The 27,432-nt window shown below is 42.9% G+C and overlaps 2 protein-coding genes across 3 annotated transcripts; both read right to left on the bottom strand.

Moving 5' to 3' along the window:
- Positions 1–1,380: 1,380 nt before the first annotated feature.
- On the bottom strand, positions 1,381–3,955 carry ttpal (tocopherol (alpha) transfer protein-like; the record flags this gene model as incomplete). The annotated part of the gene is made up of 5 exons (XM_080854076.1): positions 3,831–3,955; positions 3,037–3,538; positions 2,410–2,603; positions 2,104–2,214; positions 1,381–1,659 (listed from the first exon to the last, which is right to left on the bottom strand). The coding sequence occupies exons 2-5, from the start codon at positions 3,482–3,484 to the stop codon at positions 1,381–1,383; spliced, it is 1,032 nt and encodes a 343-aa protein (XP_080710202.1). The 5' UTR covers positions 3,485–3,538; positions 3,831–3,955.
- A 2,313-nt stretch (positions 3,956–6,268) lies between these two features.
- hnf4a (hepatocyte nuclear factor 4, alpha) lies at positions 6,269–15,298 on the bottom strand (the record flags this gene model as incomplete). Of its 2 annotated transcripts, none has more annotated exons than XM_080854073.1 (10): positions 6,269–6,411; positions 7,378–7,500; positions 7,793–8,029; positions 8,362–8,514; positions 9,670–9,757; positions 10,976–11,131; positions 11,441–11,547; positions 12,413–12,507; positions 12,946–13,120; positions 15,184–15,298. In XM_080854073.1, 10 exons carry the CDS (start codon positions 15,296–15,298, stop codon positions 6,269–6,271), a joined length of 1,392 nt encoding a protein of 463 aa, XP_080710199.1. The 2 variants fall into 2 exon arrangements, with proteins under 2 accessions (XP_080710199.1, XP_080710198.1); XM_080854072.1 differs by having other exon boundaries at positions 7,727–8,029; positions 15,184–15,271.
- Positions 15,299–27,432: the final 12,134 nt, after the last annotated feature.

Genomic DNA, 27,432 nt, shown 5'->3' with positions numbered 1-27,432 from the left:
CCCTCTAACGGAGATGCATATATCTGCGGTAGCACAGACGTACTAATTCGCAGCAAATTGTCAGGGTATGTCTTTAAATGATTGGGACACGAAATCAGTCATGCCACATTTCAGTACATGAATCCGATGCTTATATATGTGAAGGACTTTATTAGGATATCCTGGTCGTTTCTGTTTGTGTTTTGAGAAACAGACCTCATCCCACACTTATTGAATACTATTCCTGTTCACATCTCAACGGACAGAAGCTATCATAATTAACAAAAATATATATATCCCGTCAGGGACAATAAACAATATAACAATACATGACAATGAAAAAATAAAAATGTTAAATATAAAGGTGAATCTGTACAAATACTAAATAAAAAGTTCCTTTCATGTTTTTTTCCCTTTTTTTGGCAAGGAGGCAGGGAGATAACACAGTGGCAGGTTTTGAATGACCACATCGTTTGGGTGAAGCATGTGATGTCTGTCGTGGTCAGTCCCTGCTCTTGAGCAGTGCCTTGACTGGCAGGACAGAATAATATTTGTGTGTACACATATGACAGGGGCCATACAAGAGGTGTGGCAACAACACATGAGCACAGAAAAACAGTGAGATCCCCTATACAAGTTGCTTACACTGCATTGGCTATACATCTAGTATACATAAGTCTATACATCTAAGAATAGTTTACATACAGTTTGGCTATTTATATGAAGACTTACTGGGTAGGCAAGAGGAGAAGCAAAGAAACGCATGAATATTGCTCAGTTTAGACCACCAAGAGTGAAGATTTGTAGCTGTCCAGCGAGAGGGCTGCTGAATGTCATTTGATGGTTAACTATACTATCCCCATCTCTGATTAAGGCAAACCATCTTTGTGTGTTAAACATATATTAGTGGCTAGTGCAAGATAAAGCAAAATGCAAAATATTCTCCGTTTAACTTACACCTCACAACTCCAGAGATGGTTACAGACTTTGGCAAAACCACCTCAGGCTAAAATAACATGGTTCCAACTGAATCAAAAATATAACTCTAGACATAAAGCATAGCTTTAAAAACCTACCCATGGTATAAGCAATGATACCCTTCTCTGGGTTAACAAAAAGCAACAGAAAGCAAGTATTCTGAGCATAAATGAGCTGGTCAGTCAGTGCTCAACAACAGTGATCAGTAGTAGTGTTCAGGGTTTTCCAACCGTGGGTCAGCAAAGAGTGCTGTGTAGCAATAAACCATAAGAGTAACAACAGTCAGTAGGACAAAGGAGTGTAATAAATGCGGTAAGTTGTATGTCAGTCACAGTGGACAGTAATGGCAGAGCTAATATTGATGGGAACAGAAAAGCCATTTTACATGGTTGAAATAATGAGCGATGTGGTCCGTAGCAGCGTTCAGTAGCAGTAGTAGAGCTGAGAGCGCAAGCTCCTGAAGGTGTCCTCTCCCTGAACCCGGCCGTGCTCCCCGTCAAAGAGCATGGAGTCTGGCAGGACGCCTCCCTCCAGGGGCTCCGGCTGGCAGAACTCCACCACAAAGTTCTCCTCGGCATCCAGCAGCGTCTGGGTCCAGGTCGCCGTGTCCAGCTGGCCAGCCACGCCACTGTACTGTTCAGGCAGCACCGTATGAGGGATGCTCCGGTGCAGAGAAGACATGTCAGAACCGTGGAGAACATACTGCATAGGAGGAAAGAGATGATGGTGATGACGATAATAGTTTGACTTGTGATGTTGCAAGAGCCAACATATTAGTTAGGCTTTGCTCTAATACCTCCCCTATTATTACACTAGTGTTTTACACTCACATCAAGAGTGAGGTTCATGAACTACAAAGCAGCAAGCTCTAAGTAATTATTATATACGTATTAACCATTTGATGGTTTCTAAAAGCACCGGATCAGACTTTACAGAAGCTATAGATTTGACCTGTATGAATGTGCTAACTATATAGGCCAACTAGAACCCTCAGAGACTAGCAACACAGCAAACAGCTTTAACTATTCAGTAACCCAGTTAGAAAGACTAATTCATAGTGATGATTTAAGTGAGGTGATCACACATGCTGCAATGGCATAACATGCATTCTGTATCACCGAAAAGTGCCACACACAGACTGCTTACCCTCTCAGCCATCTTCTCCTTAAGGAAAGGCTTGATGATGGCAAAGATCCCCTTAAAGATGCGCGGCTCATTGATGATATTCACAGCTTTTATTCTGATAGGAAAACCATCCTGAGAGAAGGAAGAGTGAGAATGACAAAGTGCATAAGGGAGAAGAGGAGATTAGATAGATTATCACATTCAACATGTGTGCTTAAGGCATGACATTGCAATTGTGTTGTGTTTCAAAAGGTGAAGCGCAGTGTGTAGGTGATATGTGTCTTTGATCTGGAGCATGTGGACAGATGATGAGAAGAAAAACCAAACCTGCAGGATCCCCACCACCTTCTTAGCCAGGAAGGGTCCAGGGTTCGACGCCTGAGACAGCCCCACGCCACTGTAATCCACAAGGATCACCAGGCCGTTCACCTGCGTCTGCTCTGCTTCAATCAGCTTCTCCAGGGTCAGGTAGATAGCCCGGATGTTGTCCACAAATGGGTAATCATTTTGCTTCCACTTCCCTATGCAAGAGAGTGTAGGAGTTCATTGATTACTAAGCATTCCAATTCGCATCAGTAAGTACAAGTTAGCTGCCTGCCACTTAATGTTGTAGAATAACAACATCAGAGGGGTAAACACTGAGACTTGATTAGCAGGTGACATTTTGTAACAAGATAAAGCAACAATGATAAGTCAAGGCAAACAGATGAAAATTGGCATCAGACAGATGATTGACATAGCACAGACAGGTCAATGATGACATCACACCGGCAGACAAGTGTTAGGATCAGATGAGATGATCAATACATTAGACAGTTTAGTCAATCATCAGGCAGGGCGTAAGTGATACGATTGTTAAGATGAGTCGAGCTGAGTGCTGTGCAAAGATTTGTCAGTGTAAAACGTTTACATACAAATATAAACAAAAAAGAACAGAGTGTGGGGTCCTCTAACCTGGCCTGAGGCAGAGTATGTAGCGGCCATGGTTGTCTGGCTGTGGCAGCACCGTGAGAACACCTCGCTCCAGCACGTGCCTAACCGTTGAGGGTCGAAGGTCATGGAAAACCTCTGGCCAGGCACGACGGCTGGCATGATAGTTTAGCAGCAACTGCAGAGCACGGTCGTAGTCAAACTTCCTGGCTCGCAAGAAGCGCAGCAGGAACGCATCATCCAGCCGCGTGCGCAGGTGTGGGTGCTCCTTCAGCACCATGTCCCGAAGAGCTTGTACATCGCGCAAACGCCATTCTGGCTTCTCCTGCAGCTCTTCACGGGCCTTCGCCTCCAGGGATGGACTCAGCGTGCACGAGTAATTGGGGGGAGGGGGGCCAGGGAACCCCCCATTACTGGTCTGTGGTACTCCTGGGGTCAGGGTTCCCTCCATACACCCATTGCCTTCAGCCATGACCTCGCTCTGGATCTGAAGATAACAGCCTTCTTTATCCCGTTCTCAGGATCCCTATTTTATTGTGAATTAACAGAAACGATGTAGATCTCAATCCGATAACCACTGCTACTTTCGAAGTGAAATAATAACGTAACCTATTCAGTCATATTTTTAAAACATGAAATAGACGTTGATGTGGAAGGCTCCATCATCGCATGCTAACGCAGTACATTTAATGTCGATATTGTAATAGGCTGTATGTTGCCCCATTCTTGTTTCGCTTAAACCGAGTTTGAGAGTTAAAGTTAACTGGGTAGACAGGCAAGATTTAGTGGCTAATAGGCTACTGTCTCCTTCCTCTCACCTTTTTTGCAAGAATCTGTCCAGTAACTGTTTATGTCGACGACAGATTCTCAGTACCAGTGGAAGGTTGTCTTCGCTTATATAAAAATGTATTCGTTCAGAGACAGGACACTGAGCAAAAATTCCATATCCTGACTATTACATGTTGATAGCAAAGAACGTGTTTTTTTTTACAGTTAGTCAAGAAAACAACACGATTAATTGACAAACCAGGACTTCCGGGAATTGGGCTAAAGCCTTTTTTCATTGGATATTGGTGAGCGTGTGGCAAGTTGCGTCATCTTTCACTGGGACCTAGGAAACAACCCTATTCAGGAAACCCCCAGATAGGCTACTAAAGGTAGCCTATATCACTGTAATAAGTGCAACATTTCCTTGAGGTATTGCTGTATGGCTCTTATCAGAAAAGTGTCTGTCCAAATATTTTCTGTCCTTTGTTTATTAAAATATGTTTAATGAATTAACGCTAAATTGACGCTAGGTGGCGTTGCTGGTATTGCAATATGAGAAAGCGAAACCTCTCACCGTAACCTATAACATAAAATTGTGACTGACTTGGAAGTACTAAGGAGTTAGGTTAGAATGGTGTCATCATGACAGCTTGTAACTTAGTGTACTATAGTGTAGAACAGGACATGTGGAGTCGCGCTAAATAAAAGCAGATAAGACTTTTCACTGAAAGAACGAGCGGGTGATTCCAGTTTCTCCTTGGGTCCTATAATAGCTAGATATGACTGGGAACAACACCTCTTTCCTCGCCACAGGAGCAGGCCTGGGAGAACCTTGAAGTCAGGCGCCTCAGAAATCGCAGGACTATCAGGAATTGTTTTATGGCATTTTATCAGTGAGCTCACGCCCTTGTACAAAATATCCTTGACCAAGCACTGCCACGTCGCCACAGCTTTATTATCATGTTTTTGAGCCTCTCTGATTTTACAGCCGAAGGAGATTAGCTTGTCTTTTAAGATGACCCTGCCCAGGCTGAGGGCCAGGAGAAACCTCTATTTGAGTCACCTAAAACTAACCTGTAGAATCAGATGAATTAATCAAGTCTTGTTGATCGAGTCTGAATAATTCATGGCATTACATCAGGACTGAATGATTCATGGTATCACATCAGAAATCTCCATTGACTTCTTTCCTTTTCTCACGTGACAGTGCTGTCGTCCCACTGCGGCCCCTTGAAGCCGTGACCAATGTCATCTCTGCTTTGCTAATTCAGTTCAACCATTTACGAATGCCTCCAATGCTCGGACATCCAATATTTACTGGACAAATAGGAATTGCACAAGTGCTCTCAGAGATAACAGGAGGTGCTCCTGAGAGCATGTCCGCCACAAGCCACATACCTAGAGGGTCGAGATGAAATCAATATCCCATGCGGATAAAGGACTGCGACGTTGGCTATTCAAAACTAGGCTATATGACTAAGTGTAATACCAGTATATTAATCATTAGCATTTGAAAGGGTAAATTGCTTGTAGTTGATTTAATCATGATCAGTAATGAATTGATAAACTATCAATCATTGAGCAATCCATCAGCGAGACCGAGGCAGAGAAAGGCAGAGAGAGAGTGAAAAAGGAAAGAAACAGAAACATTTGTGTAAAAATAAAACCTTGACATTTTAATTTCATTTCACATTTCAAGGTCAGGTATGGCCCATGTATGCCAGGGCAGTGTAGTATCCAGAGGCACTTTCCAGAGGTTTTACAGCACAAAAAACATGGCACCTGTCAGTACCTAACAACCAACAGAAAATGTCTACACATCTAACAGAACACATAGCATTTGGCATATCTGAAAGTGAAAACAAAAGGTCTTCTTCAGTTGTCAGAGCCATCACAGGGAGCCTCTGCTCATCACAAAGTGCTCTAACGTCTGTGAACCGATCTATTTAATATACATGATATTTACATTTGGCTAATATGATGCCTGGAGCAGACTGAAATACAAAATGCATTGTGTGATTATGTTGACATCCAAAAATAAACAAACATGGATGATAGCAGTATGGATTAGAAAGGCAACACAGCTGTCACACAGCCTTTGGCCCAATTCATTCGCCCACGAAACTGTTGTTTATCCCATGTTACTGGCTTAAATTAGATCTAGGTTTGACTCTTCCTTAAATACTATAGTACAGTACCCATCTCCTTTAATGGCCTGACGACTGTAACATTCATGAACTCAGTGTAATTACACAAAACTTTTTTTTAAGGCATTTTACATTTAATGTGAGTGAGTGTGTGTGTGTGTGTACGAGAGTTTTGTTTACTCCACCAAGTCCGTAAAGGCCACGAAAAACATGTTCATGAATATTTCACAACATTCTAACGTTAGAGCTATCCCAAACAACAGAAGTAAATAAAACAAATACATTACAAACTTTCTGAGGTGCACCACCACATGTGATTTCTGTATGTGTTAGCGTGCAGGCTAAATGGCTTCTTGCTTGGTGATTGTGGGTTGAGGGATAGAGCTGGGTTGCTTGGGCACTGTTGCTATGACACCCTGAGCCATTTTGTAGTGTTCAGAGCCAGATGTTGCTGGGGGTGAGGGTATTGGAGTTTCCGGAGTGGCTGTTTGAAAGAACCAAGAGACATCAGATATAACCACAGCAGTGAACACCACTCAAACCCACATGCACACTATTAGTATTATGGCCTTAGATTCCCTCGCTGTTTTTAAATCACATCTCAAAACTCACCTGTTTATCTCTGCCCTCACCTAAGGTCTTGGTTTTTGTGTGTTTTAGATTGCGTTGTTTAAATTGTTCTGTCTTAAATTGCTCTGTTTTAATTATTATAATTGTATTTATTATTTATTGCGAATTAATATGATCCTTTTTTTCTGTCTGACCTTAGCACTTCTATTACTTGCTTTTATTATTGTGATTGATTGTTTAACCATGTAAAGCACCTTGAGACTTCTTTGTATTTTTTAAAGTGTGCTATACAAATATTATCATTATTAGTATTACCTGGACAAATAAATACTCTGTTTTTTTTTTGTGTTTTTTTTTGCACGTGGGACAACAACCACAGGGCAGAAAGAACCTCTTGGCGAGTGTGAAATAAAGACCTCTTATGAAATTTCTGAAGGCATTAGAAAGGTTAAGAAAGAATAACAGTAGCTTTCATTGACCACGTAAGCCTGATTATGCATTGGGAAGTCCATTCCTGGATTATTCCCGCAGGCTGTTTGTCCTCCCTGCTACCTGACTGCTGCCACACACTCACCGGGTCGGAGAGAGGCTTAGTCAGCGTCACTGCGAGAGCACGTTTGCGCAGCAGGCTTTTCTCTACCCTGAAGTACACTTTCTCTAATGTTACACAGAGTTTCCATAACGTTACTGATTGATTCACTGACCTGACTGAGACTCGAAGTGTTGCAATAATGTCTTAATTTCTCTTACATTACCAAATTATTTTGTAATTCATTGGTAGTTCCTCTAAACACTGAAAGGTTTTTTTCAGTATCATAGCAAGTTTGCCCAACATCACTGACAGATACTAAGTGAGTCAGAAAACACAAAGAACACTCACAGATCTGGCCATTGTGAATTGGAGTTGCCATGTTACTGGTGACGATGACATTGTTGCTGAGGTGCTCCTGGACCAGATGTGGGTGCAGAGAGTGGGGGGTGTGTGGAGCTTCATTCGCAGAGCCTGCAGGGGAAAGCACAGGAGGACAATATACTAACTGCAACAAAAAGGTATGTATGTGTGGACAAATTTCTACACAGAAAATTCTGTCCAAGAGAGCTGATTTTCAAAACCTTTCCATAAGCATTATATTTTTTTAAAGAGCACTTCAATACATAATTAAACCTTTGTTTTAACTCATGGTAACTGAATGAGTCCAAATTAAACAGAAACCGATCACATGCAGTACACAGACTACAAGAACTGAAATCATAATGGTAATTAAGCCACAGGGAGAACCCGTTCATATTCTCACCTCCCAGCAGCATCTCCTGCAGCAGGTTGTCGATCTTGGCCATGCCGAAGAGCTTTACAAACTGGATCTGTTCGATCATCTGCCAGGTGATGCTCTGCAGGGTGGGCAACAGCAGCAGCAGTTCGCCAAAACGCCCTCTGGAGTCGTACTGCCGGTCGTTGATGTAGTCCTCCAGGCTAACCTGCACCTGATAGCGCATGCGTTTGATCTTCCCAGGGTCACTGAGACCCTTTGCATCTGTAGATTTGAAGTGAGTGGAGGTTAGACAGGTGAGAAGACTGCAAACAGGACAAAGAGACAGACAGTCTCTAACACTTCTATGACAACTATATGATATATATTTTACTGACTGAATTTGGCAAATAAATTCCGATGTAAACTGAGCTATTTAGTACTCGATAAAGAATGAGACCAGTAAGCAGATAGTGAAAATGGTGAGGTTAACTAGGGAAATGAGGGGAGAAGGTAACAAGAGGGATTGTGAGACGGCCAGTTAGTAAATAACAAGCATGTAAGACCGCTACCAGCTGACACAGATCAGACATTGGCAGTGAGAAGGATGTCCATACCTGGATCGAAGAACACAATGGCTTTGAGGCAGGCATATTCGTTATCATCTATCTGGAGTTCCTGGAAAGGCAGCACCAACTCATCCAGAATTCTCACAGCCACACGACTCACTTCCAATTCTGGACAATTCCGCGGGATTATGTGATCATTTCCTGTTAGAAGCACAGAGAGACCACTGAATATTACAGGCATTTCTGGTCTGTTGTCAAGCAGGTAGGTAATTGATCAGCAGAGAGGCAGTCCATGAGCTTGTACAGTATACAATAGTCCACTCCAGTGCAATATCACTTGAATATCAAATTAATCCAATTATCACCTGAGAGTATATGCATTAGTTGAACAGTAGGGTGTTTGCTCTTAAATTAATATTATGTATAGTTTAGATTCACTATATTAAAAATACAGCCCCACAGTAGGAACATTTCATTACTGAGATTCAATATTTAATTTTTTCTAAACTTTTCGTCCTTTTTTGAAGACAGACTCAATTCTTCTTCTAGGATACCAGTTTTGCACAATTATCTGGAGATATGTTCTTCAGAGACATTTTTCTTCATCTGCTATTTTCTGAAGGGGTTGTGTTGCTCTACCTTTGTCTTTTCAAATACCAAAAAGGTGTTTTTATGGTGGACTCAAGTCAGGCGACATACTTGACCATTTTTTTTTCTTTTTTCTACTTCAGAAAGTGCTTTGGATCGTTATCATTATTTCTCTTCCGCCAAGCTTCTGGAGCCTGTCAGCCAGTATTTTGGTATATCCACAGGTCTGCATAGTGCCATATAAAAATGTCATCTCCCCAACACCTCTTGCACTCATGCATCACACTCCCACCTCTGTGTTTCAAAGTCAAGACTGTGGTAGTGAAGTCCAGGTTCAAGACAAACATGCTGGACCCTATCTGAGATGAACATATACTGCATATGTCTTGAAGATATATGAAGATCTGTATCTCGAAAGAGCAAGCAAGCTTTTCTGAGTGAACACAGGTTTTCTAACTTGTGTGTCAGTGATCCCAGGTGTATTCACTTTAGTTGCATTGAGTTTCTAATATAAGGCCTGCATTTTCAATATAGTCTTCCTAAAGTTTTTGATTGTCAATGAGAGGAAATACTCTACTTGTCAACTTTGAAATAATGCAATTGTTGAGAGGTGATACAATTTTGAATCATTTGACATTTAAATGCTATGGAGAGGTCTCACTGCATATTTGAGATAGGATGATGAGTAATGGTGACATATGGTACCTGCCAAATCATATAATGTGTTTAACCATGAGACCGATACATAGATAGAGAAGGGCGACATACCTAATAGGAGCAAGTCTTTGTATAGCATCGAGCGCTTAGCTACTCCTAGCAGTAGATGCTCCCCAGCATGAGCTCGCAAAAGGGCCACCTGCAAAACACACATACACACCCGCCATTTAGCACAGTAACCACAGACACCTACAGTCACATTTCATCATATTGCAGTTACAGCCCCTGAGTGAAATAATAAATGATTGCAAACGTTGTGCATTGACTACAACTTTCATCTGTCGTTTTGTAAAGAATTACAGTGATGGCCCTGTTAGTTTTAGCATTAGCTGGTGGCTAACTTATTTAGGCTGCTTGTGAATACCTTTTCAATTATGTTAAATGTATGAATGCATATGTAAATCATTGCATGTATTTCGAACTAGGATCTTGAAACACATGGCTGCACACACACAACCATAAACGCACACAGATGTACACACACAAATATAATTTGCACACCTGTGTTTAGGGTTTAGGGGTCTCTTGTCATTTTCATTGTGTTTTGTAAATTCCCACAGCCTCTGTGAGGTCAACCCTGAGTATCTCAACGTGAGATCTCTGTGTATATGTGAGTGTATAATAGTGCACTCCAGAAAGTCTGCAAGAGAAAGTGTGTGTATTTGTGTGTGTGTGTGTGTGTGTGTGTGTGTGTGTGTGTGTGTGTGTGTGTGTGTGTGTGTGTGTGTAGACCCATTCACTCAACATCCACAAATGAGTGACCAGATAGAGGAGATGGCAGTGTTAATGATTGTGTGTTTGTGTGTATGTGTCTTACTGGGTTTAAACCTCTCTGACCAGCTCATCACATCCGGACCACGAGCACCAACACATTAACCTCACTTACTGAGTCATCACCATCCCAAACTAACACATAGGCACATGTGGACACATAGGCTACACATACTCTCAGGAAGGGCTGGAGAAAAATGAGCCTGAGCTTAAACATTGACATTAAGCTATATACATACTAAAGACAGGAAACATCACCATCAATTCATGAAAAAGCAAGCGTTTTGAACTATGTTGAACTGTGAAGAGCTGACCAACGTGTCTGTATTGTGTATTTAATACCTATGTCCTGATGATCTATTATTTGGTATAATATATATAATTTGTCAGTCTGTGCACAGATGTGTGAATGGGTAGTAGTGGTATGTATGTGTGGTTCTGTGTGTGTGTGTGTGTTTGTGTGTGTGTGTGTGTGTGTGTGTGTGTGTACATGTGTGCGTGCGTGCGTGCGTGTGTGTGTGCTCGTGTGCGTGCGTAGGTGCGTGCTCGTGTGCGTGCGTAGGTGCGTGTGTGTGAGGGAACCCACCTGGTCGTCCAGTGGCAGGTCACAGAAGGAAGGGATGTATTTGGCCCACTCCACCAGCACCAGTAGCTGCTGCTTCATGGACTCACACACATCTGTGATCGCTGCAATTTTCTTTGTCCGGATGTCTCCATTTAGAATTGGCCCTGGTGATGATATCTGCAGGAATTGTAACACCTTCATGTCACAGAAGCACTCAATTTTTAATTTTGTATACTCATCGTTGTAGATTAATGATTCCTGCTCTTTAACAGACACAGTACAGATAGGCTCTTCTATTCCAAGAAATTAAGTTTGTACTATTAGTATTAAGTGCAAAATGTGGTATTTAACCTGTACACCTGACAACAGAAAGACAAGTCTGTCCGTGAAGGGAACAGCAGTAGATATCTAAGTAGATATCTTTGGTATTTTTGATATCTTAAAATCGGTGGCAGAGCTTAGTTGTCTGACTGGAGGGAGCAGTACCTGTCTGGAGAGGACGTCTGCCTGGATGAGAGCATTGATGGATGGTAAGCTGTTGTCCTCATAACTGGACCTTCTTGTGCTGATTCTGTCTCTTTCATTCTGTACAGCTATAAGAGCAGAAATAGGAGTTAGGGGACAAAAGCTTGACCAAGGGATCTCATTTGATTGTGAAATGAAAAGCTACACCACCTACTTAGCCAAAAAACGCATGACGACACCGAGCCGTATGCACACACGCGCACACACGCACACACGCACACACGCACGCGCACACGCGCACACATGCACACACACACAGACACACACATACACACACAAACGCACACACACACACACACACACATAGGTATGCATCTGCACAAACATGCTCACAGGTTGGCTCATCAGTGCCGCATGCATTGTGGACAAATGAATGCGTTTTAATGTGCGTTAATGAGTACTTCAGCTGTAATCATCTGTAATTGCACTTCTAGTAATTCTCTGTGTGCCATTCTGGGTGTGTTGTGTGTCAGTGTGTGTATTGCAGTGGGTGAGAGGAGCGTTCAGGGACTGAGGGGGAGCTGGAACGCCTGAGCGGCAGAGGAACTCAAGGTTGAGCTGTTTATCAGCTCTGCTTATGATGCCTGTGATATGTTTGCTCAGCAGATCCGCGGCGAGACTTCAGCAAAGCTTCGGTGAACATTAACATGAAGCCCTCTGTGAGCTCTGGGGTCTTGCAACACATTCTACTTGCGGCACTGATGAACCAACTCGTGGGCTTGTTTGTGCAGTTACACACTCGTGCGTGTGCTTGTGCGTGTGCGTGTGCGTGTGTGCATGTGTGTGTGTGTGTGTGTGTGTGTGCGTGTGCCAAAAGTGCGTACAGCTCTGTGTATGTCTGTTACACCGCTCTGACTTTCAATGGTCTCTCCCTCTCCACGTGTGAGTCATCAGTGAAGATGTGTCTGCATGTTGCTCAGCATCAATCAGTACCTTCTTTTTTCATGCCAGCCCTGAAGCACTTCTTCAGCCTGCAGTATCTGCACTGATTCCTCTTGTCCTTGTCCACTATGCACTGTCTACTGAACCTGAAAATCAAACATGGAGAGAAATTACAGGTGGGCTCATCTCACATTGTCTCATGTCAAGACTCATCCAAGGAGACAGATGTGTGGGGGAATGTGCAGTGGTATTTGACTCTCTGTTGTAGGATGTGTAGAGTTCTCATGTCATGTTAGAAAACGTTTGCTTTTCTCTAATTTCTTTCAACACCATATATATCTTCTCAGTGAGTCTGTCATTAGCCAATGTTGGCCACACTGAAATCCTCTTGTAATCCATTTGAAGTGAGTATGATATTAATCTCTGATTAATGACATGAAATCTCTGGCACACAGTTTCAATGGGCCGTAAGTGTGCAAGGCAGGCTGTGCTTCCCACACATGAAAAACATATGTAGTGTAGTGGAAAGAGGTTTCCAGGTGTAGCCTCCACCATGTCTATGGGGTTCAGGAGACAGGTCTCACCTGCAGGAGTACATGTGGTTCTTGCGGACGCTGCGTCTGAAGAAGCCCTTACAGCCATCACAGCTAGACGCTCCGTAGTGTTTTCCCGTCGCCCGGTCCCCACAGATGGCACACAGTGAGCCAGCGCCCAGGTGTGTGGCAGTATTCATGTTGGCACTCTCGGCTGGGGAGGAATCTGCAATGACAAATGCCAATCATCATTTTGGGTGCAAGATCACAAGAGACAAACACAAATAAATTCTGATACTTCAAAGCACATGAGGCTCATAAAATGGCTGTGTGGCTTCTGAGGCCAGTATGGATGGAGTCAAAGATTCTCTTATAATGCTTGTTAATATGCATCATGAGTATGTGCTATTGTGATATTTCTAGTATGCTGTGTTTCCTCTCTAACATGTGATGTTCTGGTATGTTTTAGTCTCCTGTTCTACCATGCGTATTTGACTTAGTGTATTCAACAAACTGCATGTTCTTTAAATTCTTATGTCTGATCTAATTGGGAGTGTTAATTCTGTGCTGAAAGTCACATGAGCTGAACTGAAAGTGATCTGAACATGACTAAATCAGGCTCCTGGAGCTGTACATTCAGCTGCATTCAGCCAGCCACATAAAGGCATTTGTGGTTTTTTGACTCAGAGGGAGCAGAGATAGTTCTAAAATGTGTGTGGTCACTTCACTTTGAATGCCCTTTTTAAAAAGAGTCTGCAAAATATAAAGATCAATTCAATCAATAAGATCTTTCAATTTGAGACATTTACATCCACCTCCTCAGAATAAATTCCAAACCCAGTCCATTTGTACTGTGCTGAATGGAGTTGTCATTTTTTGAGAGACAGATATATAGATGTGGTGTCATTTGTGAAGGAGTGGCAGTAGAGGAAAGGTCAGATTAATCAATCTTTTGAAATGTTACTTTTCACAGGCAAGATTCAATTGCAAGATCAATAGGTTTTACAAGCCCTTCGTGTTAATGTTTGGCCTCAAAGACAGTAATTGCTCTCTAATACAGAGGGATTTCTGTCAAATAGAGCAAATAACATTTACTGCCTTACATGGGACCCATTTGAAAAGAAAAAGGAAAGAGGTGGTTGCTCACATTAAATGACGAGAAATTCTCTACATTTTGAACCAGAACTAACATAATATTGTCAATTCGATACCTGCACATTAAGAGTCTGACATTTAAATCCAGGAAAACCTCTGGGAAGCTTTGAAAACACTTAAAAAAAAGTTAGTAAGAAGCACAAATGATGTACTCTGGTTTTGAATACTCCTCTGAATACATGCATTTCAGAAAGCATGATTAATCATTGTAAATCATTCAAAACTCTTCAAGAGGGATGTGTGAATTGTGAATCGTTAGCACCATTTTGTTGGCTGCTGTATGCAGTGATTGCATTAAAATCGAAAGCTACTGAGCTGATAAAACAGAGTGATCCTGACACAAGCATGAACAAATACCCAACAGCCCAAACTAACATGACTCCATGTATAACAAACCTTTTCTCTATGGTGCCCTGACAAATCTGAAATCTGACTGATTAAAGTGACTGAAGCAGCCTGCTAGACCCATCAGGCTGGAGAAGGATGCCTGTCAGGCAGCACTGCAGATGGCAGCAAGAACCAGAAGCTCACGGAGACAGGGAGATTAATAGAGTCACCCCACACGCATTGACATGGGAGAGTAAGAAGCAAACCATTTCCATGACTTCTCCCCTGGATCCATGTCACTGTCAAACACATCAAGGAAACCCAACCCAGCTATACTATCATTGCTTTTACAAACCCAGTGAGAACGCTCAGAAATGAAAGACAAATGGGATTTCTCTACGCAAAAAAACCCACTTCACTCAAACGAAAGAACACTTGAGCCCACAACAGAAAGCGTGCTGGGACATGACACTCACATCCATAGGCGCGCTGTTTTAACAAGCATCCATTCCCCCTACAAAGATTCTGTCAAACAGCTGATCGCATGCCGCAATATGTCACAAAAATGGCAAATGAGTAGATGCGCATGCTAAGAGCACCACAGACGTCCCATCTCTCCCAAACCTCAGCAAAAGCGCACCTCCCTTCAGATGCCAGGCTGAACTTAGACATTTATACAACACTAACTAACTCACTAACTAACTAGGCATCATTATAGGGCCCTGTGACTCGTCCCTATGAGTTTGGTCATGTAACGGTCAGCATGGTCCCAAAGTTCATGGCCCCCACAGAGGGTGTTGGACTCACCTGTGCCCATGGTGAGCACCTGCATGTTCTCAAACTCCAGCGTGGTGTATGCAGGGTCCAGGGCCTCACTGTAGTCTGCCATGTCCATGTTTGCCAGTTCGTGGGACGAGCGCATTCTCAGGCAGCGCAGTGCAGTGGCCCAGAGTAGTCTCACAGCACAGCCAAGGACCCCCCCACCCCTAGGCCCTGGCCCCGCCCCCACTGCAAGGTAGACACTCCTGAGGGAGGGGAGGTGTGTGTGTGTGTGTGTGATGGACAGCTAGGAGATGTGGAGGGTGGACAGTGGTGGTGGTGGTGTGACAGTGTGTGTGTGTGTGTGTGTGTGTGTGTGTGTGTGTGTGTGTGTGTGTGTGTGTGTGTGTGTGTGTGTGTGTGTGTGTGTGTGAGAGCTGTGATGAGTTAAAAATCAACTAGGACTCAGAATCTCAGTCACTGGCCACTTAGAGATAACACAACTGAGATTTATCTCGTTCTTTTAGTCTATCTCTCTTTCTCTCCACGTTTCTTTTCTCTCTCTTATTTCTTCATCAGTCTTTCTTCATGTACTTTTATCTCTCTGTTACCTTATATGCTTCTGTCCTCTCACTTCAATGTCTCTCTTCCTCATCTGTGTATGCACCGGAGTGTGTGTGACTGCTTAAGTGTGTGTGGGGTATGATAAGTTTCACAGTGAGGGCCATGATGACTTCCTCCACTTCCTCCCTTAGATAAATCACTTAGAGGAAGCCTTAGACCCACTACCCCTACCACCACCACCACTACAGCCTTTCATCCATTTCCACATACACTGGTGCTGAGCATTCAGTCCCTCTGTGTGCCACCTCCATGGAGACCTATAGCTGTTTTTTTTTTTATACATATTCAGTAAAAGCTGCTATGGCCTCAATTCTGTGTGCAAAATATGTGTTTGTTAAATCGGCTAATTCTAACACAATAAACAACGGCAATAACTGCGAGGGGAGGGGCAATTGTGGCTTTATGTAAAAGAGCTCATTGTTCTAACAAACACGGAGCACATGTGATCTGTTGCCCCAGATACACAGATCTACACTGTGATCCACATGCAAATGACCAGTACTCACAGCCATCTCTGAGATTTGATCAATCAACTGATCAGTTGATCAATCACCCAATTTTGATCACTTCATCAACAGGTCCTGGAGCATCCAGTGTGGAACTAAACTCTATCGTGTTGGAAGTGCTTTACTTCCTGACACACAGCTATGAAAAGGTGACCATTTGCCATCAAGAAAAACAAGTAAAGACAATTTTCCAAGTGGCATTAAATTAATATCAGCATCAACCAGATTTATCTAGAGATTCCCATAGCAATTTTTGAAACAAGACTGATGTTTGTTTTTAAGTTAACTTTGTCCGTACCTCTGAAGCCCTTCGAGCCATATTAAGGGAATGATGTTCAGTAGAAAGTTTACCCAAAAGTGGCTGCGAGGCCACAGCACTGGCAGGGCAAACAGAGGAGGGAAAGTGACGCTACACGGCTAGAGGTCAACAACCTGAGGGTTCAACCTGCCCTCCGGGCCCTGCATCCAGGCTAGTGACCTCCTGATCCACCCACTCGTGCACACACACATAAAAATACACACACAGATGCACACACAACATGTAAACAGACAATCCTCCCCTCCATTGACACAGACACCTGCACAAACATGCTTGCAGACACACACAGACCCACACACACAAAAAGAGAAAAAGTGCTTAAGTAAAAACCTATAGTACTTGCAAAATGTTTGCATGAGTATAAATATGCATTTCATCTATGCATCCAATGAAAATACTTCCCATATAAATTTCACAGTTGAAAATCCTGGGACTTTCATGGGAGGTGTTGACATGGGAAGCTATTATGTTGGCACTAACCGTGTTTTATGGGTCACGAGTTTATGTGAACACGGATGACAGAGAACTACTAAAGAAAAATGGATAAGATGACTTCTTTAACAAGCTAAAGTGACTTTGTCTGGAAATCACCTGAAACTCACAGGCAGTCATAGATACACACCAGATAGCAAACGCTCAAGACTTACACCATGAGAGACATGGGATAAACCAGCATGTGGGGAATGGATGGGGATGATTTACCGGTTGTGTATGAGAAGACATTGAAAATGTTGTGTGTTGAAGCTGTTATAAGGTACTTGTGAGTGTTCTTGAGGGACAAATTGAATAAGCAGCCAATTAGGGAATACAGAGTGTGAGTGTGTGTGTGCGTGAGGAGATTGTGGGGAAAGCGTGCTTGCCTGAAAGGATGACTCAGGCACTGCCAATCTTATCTCAGCTGCCATTAAAGCTTTTTATCACCCCCCCCCCCAACCACCCCCCTCCAACTTCTTGCTGCAGCGATATGCGGCGGTGTAATAAAACGTAATATACCTGTAGCCCAGATAACTGAAGCCTTTGTGAAACTCTTCCTCCTCCCTCCTCCTCCTCTGCCCTGCGATGTGATCACCAACGTTGCCCTCCTTACTGGCCCACAGGCCCATGAGAGTCACTTATCAGAGTCAGTATGATTCACTGTGATGTGAAGTACACCCTGTTGAGTGGACAAGCCTCTCTGTGAATCCATCTCGACAATCAAGTTCACTCAGGAGTGATTCAGTCAGCTGTACTGAAGAGTCTACCCTCACTTTTCCTCCCCTCATCCGCTCAACGCTCCTCTCTTCTCTCTCTCTCTCTCTCTCTCTCTCTCTCTCTTTCTTTCTCTGAGGTGATCGCATTATCTCCTGATATCATTAGAAGGAGATGTGCTGATTGGTGATGAATGTGATTCACAAATGATGAATTCTCCCTCTGACACTCTATCTTACAAACACACACACACACACACACACACACACACACACACACACACACACACACACACACACACACACACACACACACACACACACACACACACACACACACACACACACACACACACACACAAACATACACATACACACTGCTACTGCCAAAATAATTCTCTTCAACTGTGTGTAAAAATGTAACAATAGTGAGAGTGTAAGTAAATGATTAGATGATTGTATCCAAAACTTCTCACTGTAGGCAAAAAGCTAATGCACATGTGTTTGTCACTCTGTTTGTACTTCACTGTGTGTGTATGTCTACTGGCCAGCCTTAATGCCTTCCTACCGCTGACATTACAGTACAGCTTGTTCTCACAGAGATTTCAGCTCTTTCCAATGAAAGGTAGCACATCTTGGAAAACAGTCCACAGTGGAAACCCAGTGAATGATTTGGAGGGTCTATTAGGACTGAGTCTTATGTATGATGTATCTTATGGGAGATGGTAACACAGGTGTCTGGTCAAGTGCTCTGAGATGTAACCCTAACCCAAACCCCACGACTAACCCTAAAATCTTGCCTTTCTTTGGGACATTTAAGTCTGTTTTTGGGTCAACTGCCCCTTTATCATGAGCTGCTCCCACGACACCCTAATATAGTCAAACTGGCCCGGTCATGTCCTGTGCTGTACTAGCGCAGGTAAGGTAGCCTGCTAATGTGAGCTCAGGTGAGCTGTCCAGCACCCGTGCTGTCAGGTGCTGAGCAGGTGAGCTGGCCTGGCCCTTTGCTGTGCTGTAATCAGTCAGCTGCACCGCCGGGGCTAAAAGTCAAAGGACTGCACAGCCCTGATGTAACTCTAGTGTCTATTCCCCTCTCAAACTTCAAACTCCAGTTTGTGAACAAAGTCCTGTCTGTCTTCTGCAGAGGGATCTCCGACCACTGACCAAACTCCAGTTGTAACCGCAGCCTATTTGTACCTTCTCCCGAACCGCCGTGGCTCATTCCTCGTTGCCTGGGCTCGGAGCGGGAGGAAGCTACAGCGCAGCGGAGTCGGGAACTACCCAACGGGCTCCTGCCTGTGTGTCCATTAGGAATACCACAGAGCACAAGCTGCTTTCTTTCACGTTTATCGTCTCGGGAAGGAGAGTGTACCCTACATGGCTGAATGTTTTTATGATGCTCAGAGGGAGTGATCACGGGGACAGGGCTGGGAGAGGTGCCTCAGCAGAAGCAGCAGGAGCAGCAGGAGCAGGAGGAGGAGGAGAGGGGCCAGTGAGGTGCCTTCACACTGGCGATGGGAGAGATATGTGAGTAGGACCACGGCACAGAGACCTTGTCAACAGATAACTGATAAGTGTGTAAGCTGCGCAGCCTTGCTGTCCGCTAGGGGAGAAGGCTTCATGGCCAGGTGTGGGTCAGCTGCGTCAAATGGTTGCCCTGGCAGTGGTGGTCCGATGCCTGTGGGCATCAGAATTTGTTGTTGCTGATATTCTGTGATACGGACAAGTCACAGTGGGGTATAACTCCACCCCTCAGCAATCTCTTGATGTGTATGCATGTATGATCTGGGCATTGTCTAAACTGCCCTATTTTGACTGCTCTAATTTTCCTGTGTTTGTCTTTTGTATGCCTGTTTTCTGTGTATTTCTAGCTAAATGAATGGTTTTAAACATAGGGAGTTTATCTTTGCCTGTGTTTGTCTATTGTATGCCTTTTTTGTGTATTTCTAGCTAAAGGTATGGTTTTTAAACATAGGGAGTTTATCTTATATCTGCTATGTGCTTATATGCAAATTTGAAGTCTGAGAAACTGTAGCAATCTGGTCAACCACAGAGGCCAGATCAAATGACTAATAATGGCTCATAATACTGTGGCTAAAATCAATCTTTTGATCAGCTCTGTGTGCAGCTGATGTGGTTTGGCCTGTGAAAGAGGTATGATGTTTTGTGTGTCTTGAGAACACATCAGTATACAAACACCAAGAGGAGTAAGTACATCACAACCAGCAGCAGAAACATGCTGACGTGTAGCTATGTTATCATCATCTCAATGCTGGACAAATACTTGTGTTTGTGTCTCTCAGAGATAGGCAACGCAACTGGCTGGAGATGCTAGCACAGCAGTCCAAACACAGGAAAGAAGTGGTCCAACCAAAATACCTTCCTGGGTTGCAGCACGCCAAAAGCCAACATTCGTGAATTACAAAATATCCTGTATATCTAAGCTCTATTCTAAAATTGATAGAAATGTTATGAATGGCATTTAAGACCAATTTCCTAAAAATTGTCTAGTAATATGTATGGTCAAAATGCTTCTAGATCTCCACAAAACTTAGTATGGTACGCAATCTGCAGTGGGGGCCTTTGTAAGTGAAATGCAACATTCTTATGTCTTATGAGGATCCTTAAGATGGTTGCATGCGGGGCTGCAGAAATGTCTGCCCTGTCCTTAGACACTCTGTCGAGGAGAGCACACCTTTACATAACCATTAACTGAGACAGTTATCTGTAAGGTTCCCAGAGTCCTCACCCTACTGAGTATTTGGACTGGGGCTAATGATAAACCACCAGTAGCTAATATTGCACTGCCGCCATAAAATATTTCATTTAAAACCTGAAATTAATGGGGTCATAAAGGCATTCACAAATATACCCTGACATGTCAGCAGAACACACGCACACACACACGGACACCCGCCCACACACACAATTTGTCAGTCTAATCGCCAATCTAAAAGACAATGTCAAATCTCCCTTTTCTCCCTAGATACACGGCCAGGCCAAAGCTTCATAGCTGAAGCACAGTGCCCATGCCTGAGCATATCATCCTGTCTGGATGGGAAAAAAACACTCCTGCAGCCTTCAGTACACCAAATAAGTAAACAATTGCATCAATAAACATTTTGACCAATGCTCTTTGTAAATCAATCATGGCCTCTGATAAGACTATGTGAATCATTAACGTCTTGCTTTGCTGAGGATTCATTTTAAGACTGGTTTAGTTCAGTCTGCTCTGCCAGCCCCACAGAAGAGACACTCTAAGCCACTCAGCGTGCACCTACACCCACACACACACACACACACACACTCACACACACACACACACACACACACACACACACACACACACACACACACACACACACACACACACACACACACATATGTACATGCTAGCACACACACACACACACACACACACACACACACACACACACACACACACACACACACACACACACACACACATAAGTATGTGCAGTGCAAACACACAAACACACACACATACATACACAAACACACACACACACACACACACACACACACACATTTAAATTCTTTATTCGAATCCACCAATCATATCCTGTACAGAAAGGATTCAAACATTTCTCAGAGGTTGATTACAGCTTAGTGACTCATGGGTACAAAAAACAACTCTTACGCCAAACAGCAAGACTACCTATAGCAGCTGAAACAGAGCAGAACTATGCTAGTTGTTTAGATTGTCTCTTACTAAGTCCTGCCAGTCGTAGCAGTGCAAACACACAAACACACACACACACACACACACACACACACACACACACACACAAACATTCACAAACACACACTCAAACACAGTCATACAAACCATCAAATACACCTCGGACAGGGGGTCCAGTCTGCTAAGACACCAAGACTGAAGTTAGGAGAGGACATTCTACCCAGAACCTGGACCAAAAGAGGAATGTTTTAGCTGATGGGTTTGGGCTGCCATTACAGTAAACCCATTCATACTACAGTGACTCCATTAGTTTAAGAGTGATGATGTCATGGTAGCCCTGCCTTCTCCCCCACATCCACTGTGAGAGGAATCATCACTCTGGATATCCTCATCTACATCAGCTGAGCTGTAGAGAGCAGGTCAGAGTGATGTAATCACTGCAGCACTCCTGTGTTTTTACTGGATTTATCTTAACAGATGATCTTTGATCTGAGACATGATCATAGGGTATGATGTAAATCATGTCAGAATTGTAACCTAGTTTTTAGGGAGGTCTGCAGGTGGCACAAATGCTATCTTCTCTTTAAGACGTAGAGAAGGTGAGAGATAAGGGTTTTCTCATCAGAAAAAGGCTACTATTCCTCATGGCTGCGAAATTGTACAGCCATTGCAATTGGCAATATTCAAACCCGCGGCTTGACCAATGTGAACAGCAAAGCAGTACCGTAATGTACTTCTGTGGTCTACTCTTTAAGCTCATTACAGCTTTTCTCATTCGCTTACCCCCTATAACTGGGCCTATTACAGTAACTAAACATCCCAAAATCTACCAAATGACAAACCCATTTACCTTGTTTACATTCATGATTAACATTTGTTTAACTCTTTTTTTGAAAAACTCTTCACACAATTCTGCACAGGCATGTGTTAATTTAGTGCTGGCATGCAATATCATCATCATCAAAGCTCGAACCCGAATAACAAAATTCCCCATGGTGGAAACACTCATAACTCAGGTCAAAACTGACCACACACTACTCAGACCCTCAGGATAGACAGAGAAAAGGGCCATGGGTAAGTTCACCTGCTTTGGAACAATGAGACCTTTTTTATGTACATACGATTTTTTACATACGATTATGTACATATGTACATGGAAATAATTTTACGGTATTCTTCATTCGTTGTATATCAGTCGCAAAGATTATTTTACTACAGTGCATTGAGGTATTACAAATTGTGTCTGTTCATCATGAAAACAGGTTGTCGTGGGGAAATCTATAAGCTCCATTATTTATTGCAGTAATAGATTTTTACAGTAGTGTTTTGAATTGATCTCACAAGTGCTATTTTGTAGTGTATGTGTATTTGATGGCTTTTGTTTTATGTCTGAGGGCAAAGTTCGGTTAAGATGTAAGATTACATGGTTTTGAGTGGAAATTTGGTTTTGACATGAAAGTTAGTGAAGATGGGAGTGCATGTATCCATTTGTGTTAAGAGTTTTGGGAAATGGACAAATGTTATAATAAATGTCTTGGCAAACAAGGAAATGGTATGCCTAATAGTCTTCTCCAGAATGATTATAGCTAACAGGTAACCTGCCCACTGTCACCTCTTACCGAATGCCTCTTGACTAGACCTGCTATTACTCTAACCACCTCTACACCCTTATTACCAAGAGCCACATGTGGCCATTTTTGTACACTGATCAGTGTTAGCAGTAGCCTATCCAGTCAGATCTGTGCTCATCCCTACAGTAGAAATTTAGACTGGGTTAGATTTGAACCGAATCTTCAAGTGATCTAGCGGTTAAGGAGCCAAATTGTCACTCTAGCGCTGCAACATGAGGCTCATCCATTGCAAGGCAGCGCCGCCCTGTGGATAAAACATGTCATAGCTTCACCACTTCCCAGCTCCATCACTGGTAGTGTGTAGGGTGCAGGGGTGGGAATCAATCTCATCGGAAAACAGCGCAAATAATTATACCACAGGCTCCCTCAAATACTCAGAGACATACATTCAATGGTATACATATTACAAATAAGACGTGCCATAAAAGGAACTAAAAGTTCACAAAGACTGTTAAAGTATACCAAAGAGTAGGGAAACGGTATGCCAGACTCAGGCAAGATCCAGCTAAGCCCAAACTAATATTAACTGATCCTTGTTTAGTGCTTTTATGTGGTGTATAATGACTCACAAACTGTCATGATCATGAGAAGCATGGACAACAGGTTCTGATTGAGGCTTACTGTCTAGGCGGAAAGACTAGGGATGCAATATAACTTTGTCTTGTGCAATGTACATTCAAAGTCTGAAGTTTTACACATGTTGACCTATGAAAGACATTGTAATTATTATTATTTATTTTTTTACTTAACTTTTGCTTTGGTTTGTCTTGGTAAGCTTTTATTGTTGTTTGCTGCCCATTCCTATGATGGATCTTACATTTCTTAATAAAACTAACGTCAAGCCATATCATCGTCCTTCTTCATTTTAGAGTCTCTTCACACGTTTCACTCTTGGTGATTTGTAAAACATTTCAGTAAACAAGCTCTTAAACAAACAATTAACAAAGCTAACCTGTGCCGCCATTACTGGAACACCACAGAGTCAAACCAGTCACACAGCTTACACGCAAACATCAAACTACACATACAAACCCACACACACACACACACACACACATATAGATCTGAATTCCTCAGAAAACAACTCTGTGTGTGTGTGTGTGTTCAGTACCTGTCGCAGTGAATGATCCTGTGCCATCTTCCCTGTACATCCTGCAGAAGGCTGAGAGGAACTGCTCAACAGGCCTCAGAGAGAGAAGTGAGAAAGAGAGAGGGAGGGATAGAGAGAAATGGATAGAGAGGAAGGGAGAAAGAGGGAGAGAGAGAGAGAGGTACAGGGAACCAGAGAGGGAGAGAGAGAAGTGGTAGAGAGGGTAAAGAGGGAGGGAGGTAGAGAAAGAGAGAGGAAGTGGAGAGAGAGAGAACGAGCTGGTCGCGTTTAGGCCCCAGTTGGAGAAATGTGGATTAGTCCTAATGCCTGTCACAATGAGATTTGATTGGAGGCCTGAGCACTGTGCCTAATAGTGTCAAGTGTACAGAGCATATAATCCACACACACACACACACACATATACACACACACACACATATACACGCACACACTCACACACACTCACGCACACAAACGCACACGCACACACACAGCCGCACATGCACACGCCGCAAATTGCACGCGCACACACACACATACTCACACACACGCACTCACACACATACACACATACACACACACACACACACACACACACACACACACACACACATACACACTCATTGCATGGCTCACTATGTGGCTGAGGATATATTAGCGGCATTACAGAAATGTTATTTTTAGCCATTTGACAGCTACTATCCAGAGTGACTTACAAGGTACAATGCAAGCAAATCACCAGTCAAGGGAAATGTGTAAATATTGGTCAATCATACAACAGTAAATGATAGTAGATCAGGGGGTTCAGTAGGGTAAAATGGCAGTGCCCATAATATAAAAGTAGCCTACTTTAACAAGCTGCTGTGTGACAGCAGACCATAAAGTGCTACATGTGGAGTTTTCTTCTGGATAAAGAGGCATAGAGTGAACCTGAGTTATAGCGTTAGTGGAGTGAAGCATGATGTGATTTAGGGATAAAGTGGCATCCAGTGCCATGTACTTGTGTGACTCAAACACTACGGCATCTCCTCCCATGACTTATTGGACTGGCGCCCTCCTGTGTTGAGAGGGGAGGAGCGAGGAGGTAAGTGGATAATACAACAGAGCTCTTTGGCTTGCCAGTGAATGGGAAATTATGATTAATTCTGTATACTGCACTTAATATTTTGTGTGGTCATAAGTGATAAGTATGTATTAGCGTACTGTGTATTGGGACGACGTCAGGGTAATGCATCCGATTATCGCAACAGTTCTTGATTATTGTCATTTTATCTGATGATTTCCCATCAACAGCAAATGCTCGCATACCTGTTGATGTCAACACATTTAAGTAAAGAGTATTGAAATAAAGTATTTGATCTGAGTCGATTTTTTTTCCTCATCACATTGGTGTCATCTCATAACTTGGTTAGGGGAAAACAGAAGACGATCTCAAAAACATGAGCAGATAACCAAACATTGAAATGGAAGGAACTGTAAGGCTGAATCCCATTTCACCCCCTACCCCTTCGTCTTTCCCCTTCCCCTCCGTTTTGCGCGTTCACGTGTAGGGGTAGTGCTATCCCAATTCACGTTAAGACAGAGGGGTAGGGGAAGGGGAAGCGCTTTCTACCCCTCCAAACGGAGATTTTCCGAGGGCACACTTCAAACGGAGGGGTAGACTGATTTCCCTCAATGCATTGAGAACCCGTGATCATTAAAGAACAAACATTGCGCGAGTCCATTTAAAAATGTCGGAAACAGCAGGGAAAGCATCACACAAATGAAAGTATTTTCTTTGTAATTCATGATTTTAAAACTTGTTTGATGAAATGTTGCATTGTGTAAATAACAGCTGCAGGCGCCATGTTTGTTTATATCTGGTGAGTGACAGCTGTCGCTCTCCGGTAACGTAACAGCTGACGCTTCGTACTGATGACGTACGTAATTGTTGAAGGGCTATCCCATTTCGAAGGGCTAGCGTTCCCTACCCCTCCGTTATGGCTCCGTTTGAAAAAGCGAGGGCAAAGGGGTAGGGGTAAGGGTAGGGGTAGAGATTAGAAATGGGATTGGGCCTAACTTTAACCAACAAACAATTTTCAAGTTAAAAACATTGAAGTGTCTTTATCTATCGAAACTTGAAACCATTTTGCTAAAAATAATCAAATGACCACCTAGTTCTTTAAGATTTATTTGCCACACAGTGAATAATCTTCAAAGCAAATATCTAGCACTTCACCAGCACTGCTTTGTTGATGTAAAGGTTGAAAATGTGTCACCCTGCATCACTACCAAATTTTTTGGACACAGTTGAATTTCTGTCCATAGGGGGCGCTCTAACTGACACAGTTCTACAACTCAGGAACTGCTTCAGCTGAAATTTAGAAATTTGGCATACTTAAGGCCCGTCCACACTGTCAGCGATATGTGTAACAATAACTGTAATTGTTTATAAAGTAGTAAATACTGAAGAGGGGACGTAACTGAGGATATGACGCCTGTGAGCGATGAGTCTCGATCAGCAAGTGAAAATGAGACTCAAGTTCACGGGTGGGGGATGGGGGAGGTGGGCTGCTCATTACATGATGTGGATGAACCAAATGGTTGTAGATAAGTCAGCACCGGCTTAGGATGATTTTAAACAGTTTTTCTTTTTTGTTTTAAGATGGGAATTTTAATAGTAGTCAATAATAACATCAGCAATGATGTGTTTCACCAGATGTTGCTCTCTCACACCTTAGACTCATCAGGTTGGATCCAGCTGTGTATTTTTTAAATAATGATCATAATAATGAATAGTATGATAATAATACAATTATAATACAATTCAATTATATGACATGAGAGCGAGAAAGAGAGAGAGAGGTTTATCAGCTATAGAGGGGGAAATGAAAGAGAGGGGTATTGTACTGGTGGTTTGCATTCCTTTCTGTGGCCTGGTTTATTGGTTTTGCTTGATGATGATGGATGTGTTCTTCTTCGGTTATGAATATATTTGTGAGGTGGTGCTGAGTTTGTGGGTCTCAGTTATTTATGGTGTGTGTGAGTGTGTGTGTGTGTGTGTGTGTGTGTGTGTGTGTGTGTGTGTGTGTGTGTGTGTGTGTGTGTGTGTGTGTGTGTTTGTGTGTGTGTGTGTGTGTGTGTGTATGTGTGTTTGTGTGTTTGTGTGTGTGTGATACTGACTGAGCCTCTGCTTCTGCCTCTCTGTGTCCTGAACAAACAAAGCGCCACCACAGAGCTGTTCACTGGCCCGACTGT

This window comes from Sprattus sprattus (genome assembly GCF_963457725.1).
Source record: "Sprattus sprattus genome assembly, chromosome: 16".
Classification (NCBI taxonomy): domain Eukaryota; kingdom Metazoa; phylum Chordata; class Actinopteri; order Clupeiformes; family Clupeidae; genus Sprattus; species Sprattus sprattus.
Note: the sequence above shows the minus strand (reverse complement) of the source record. Positions and strands in the feature narration are given on the sequence as shown.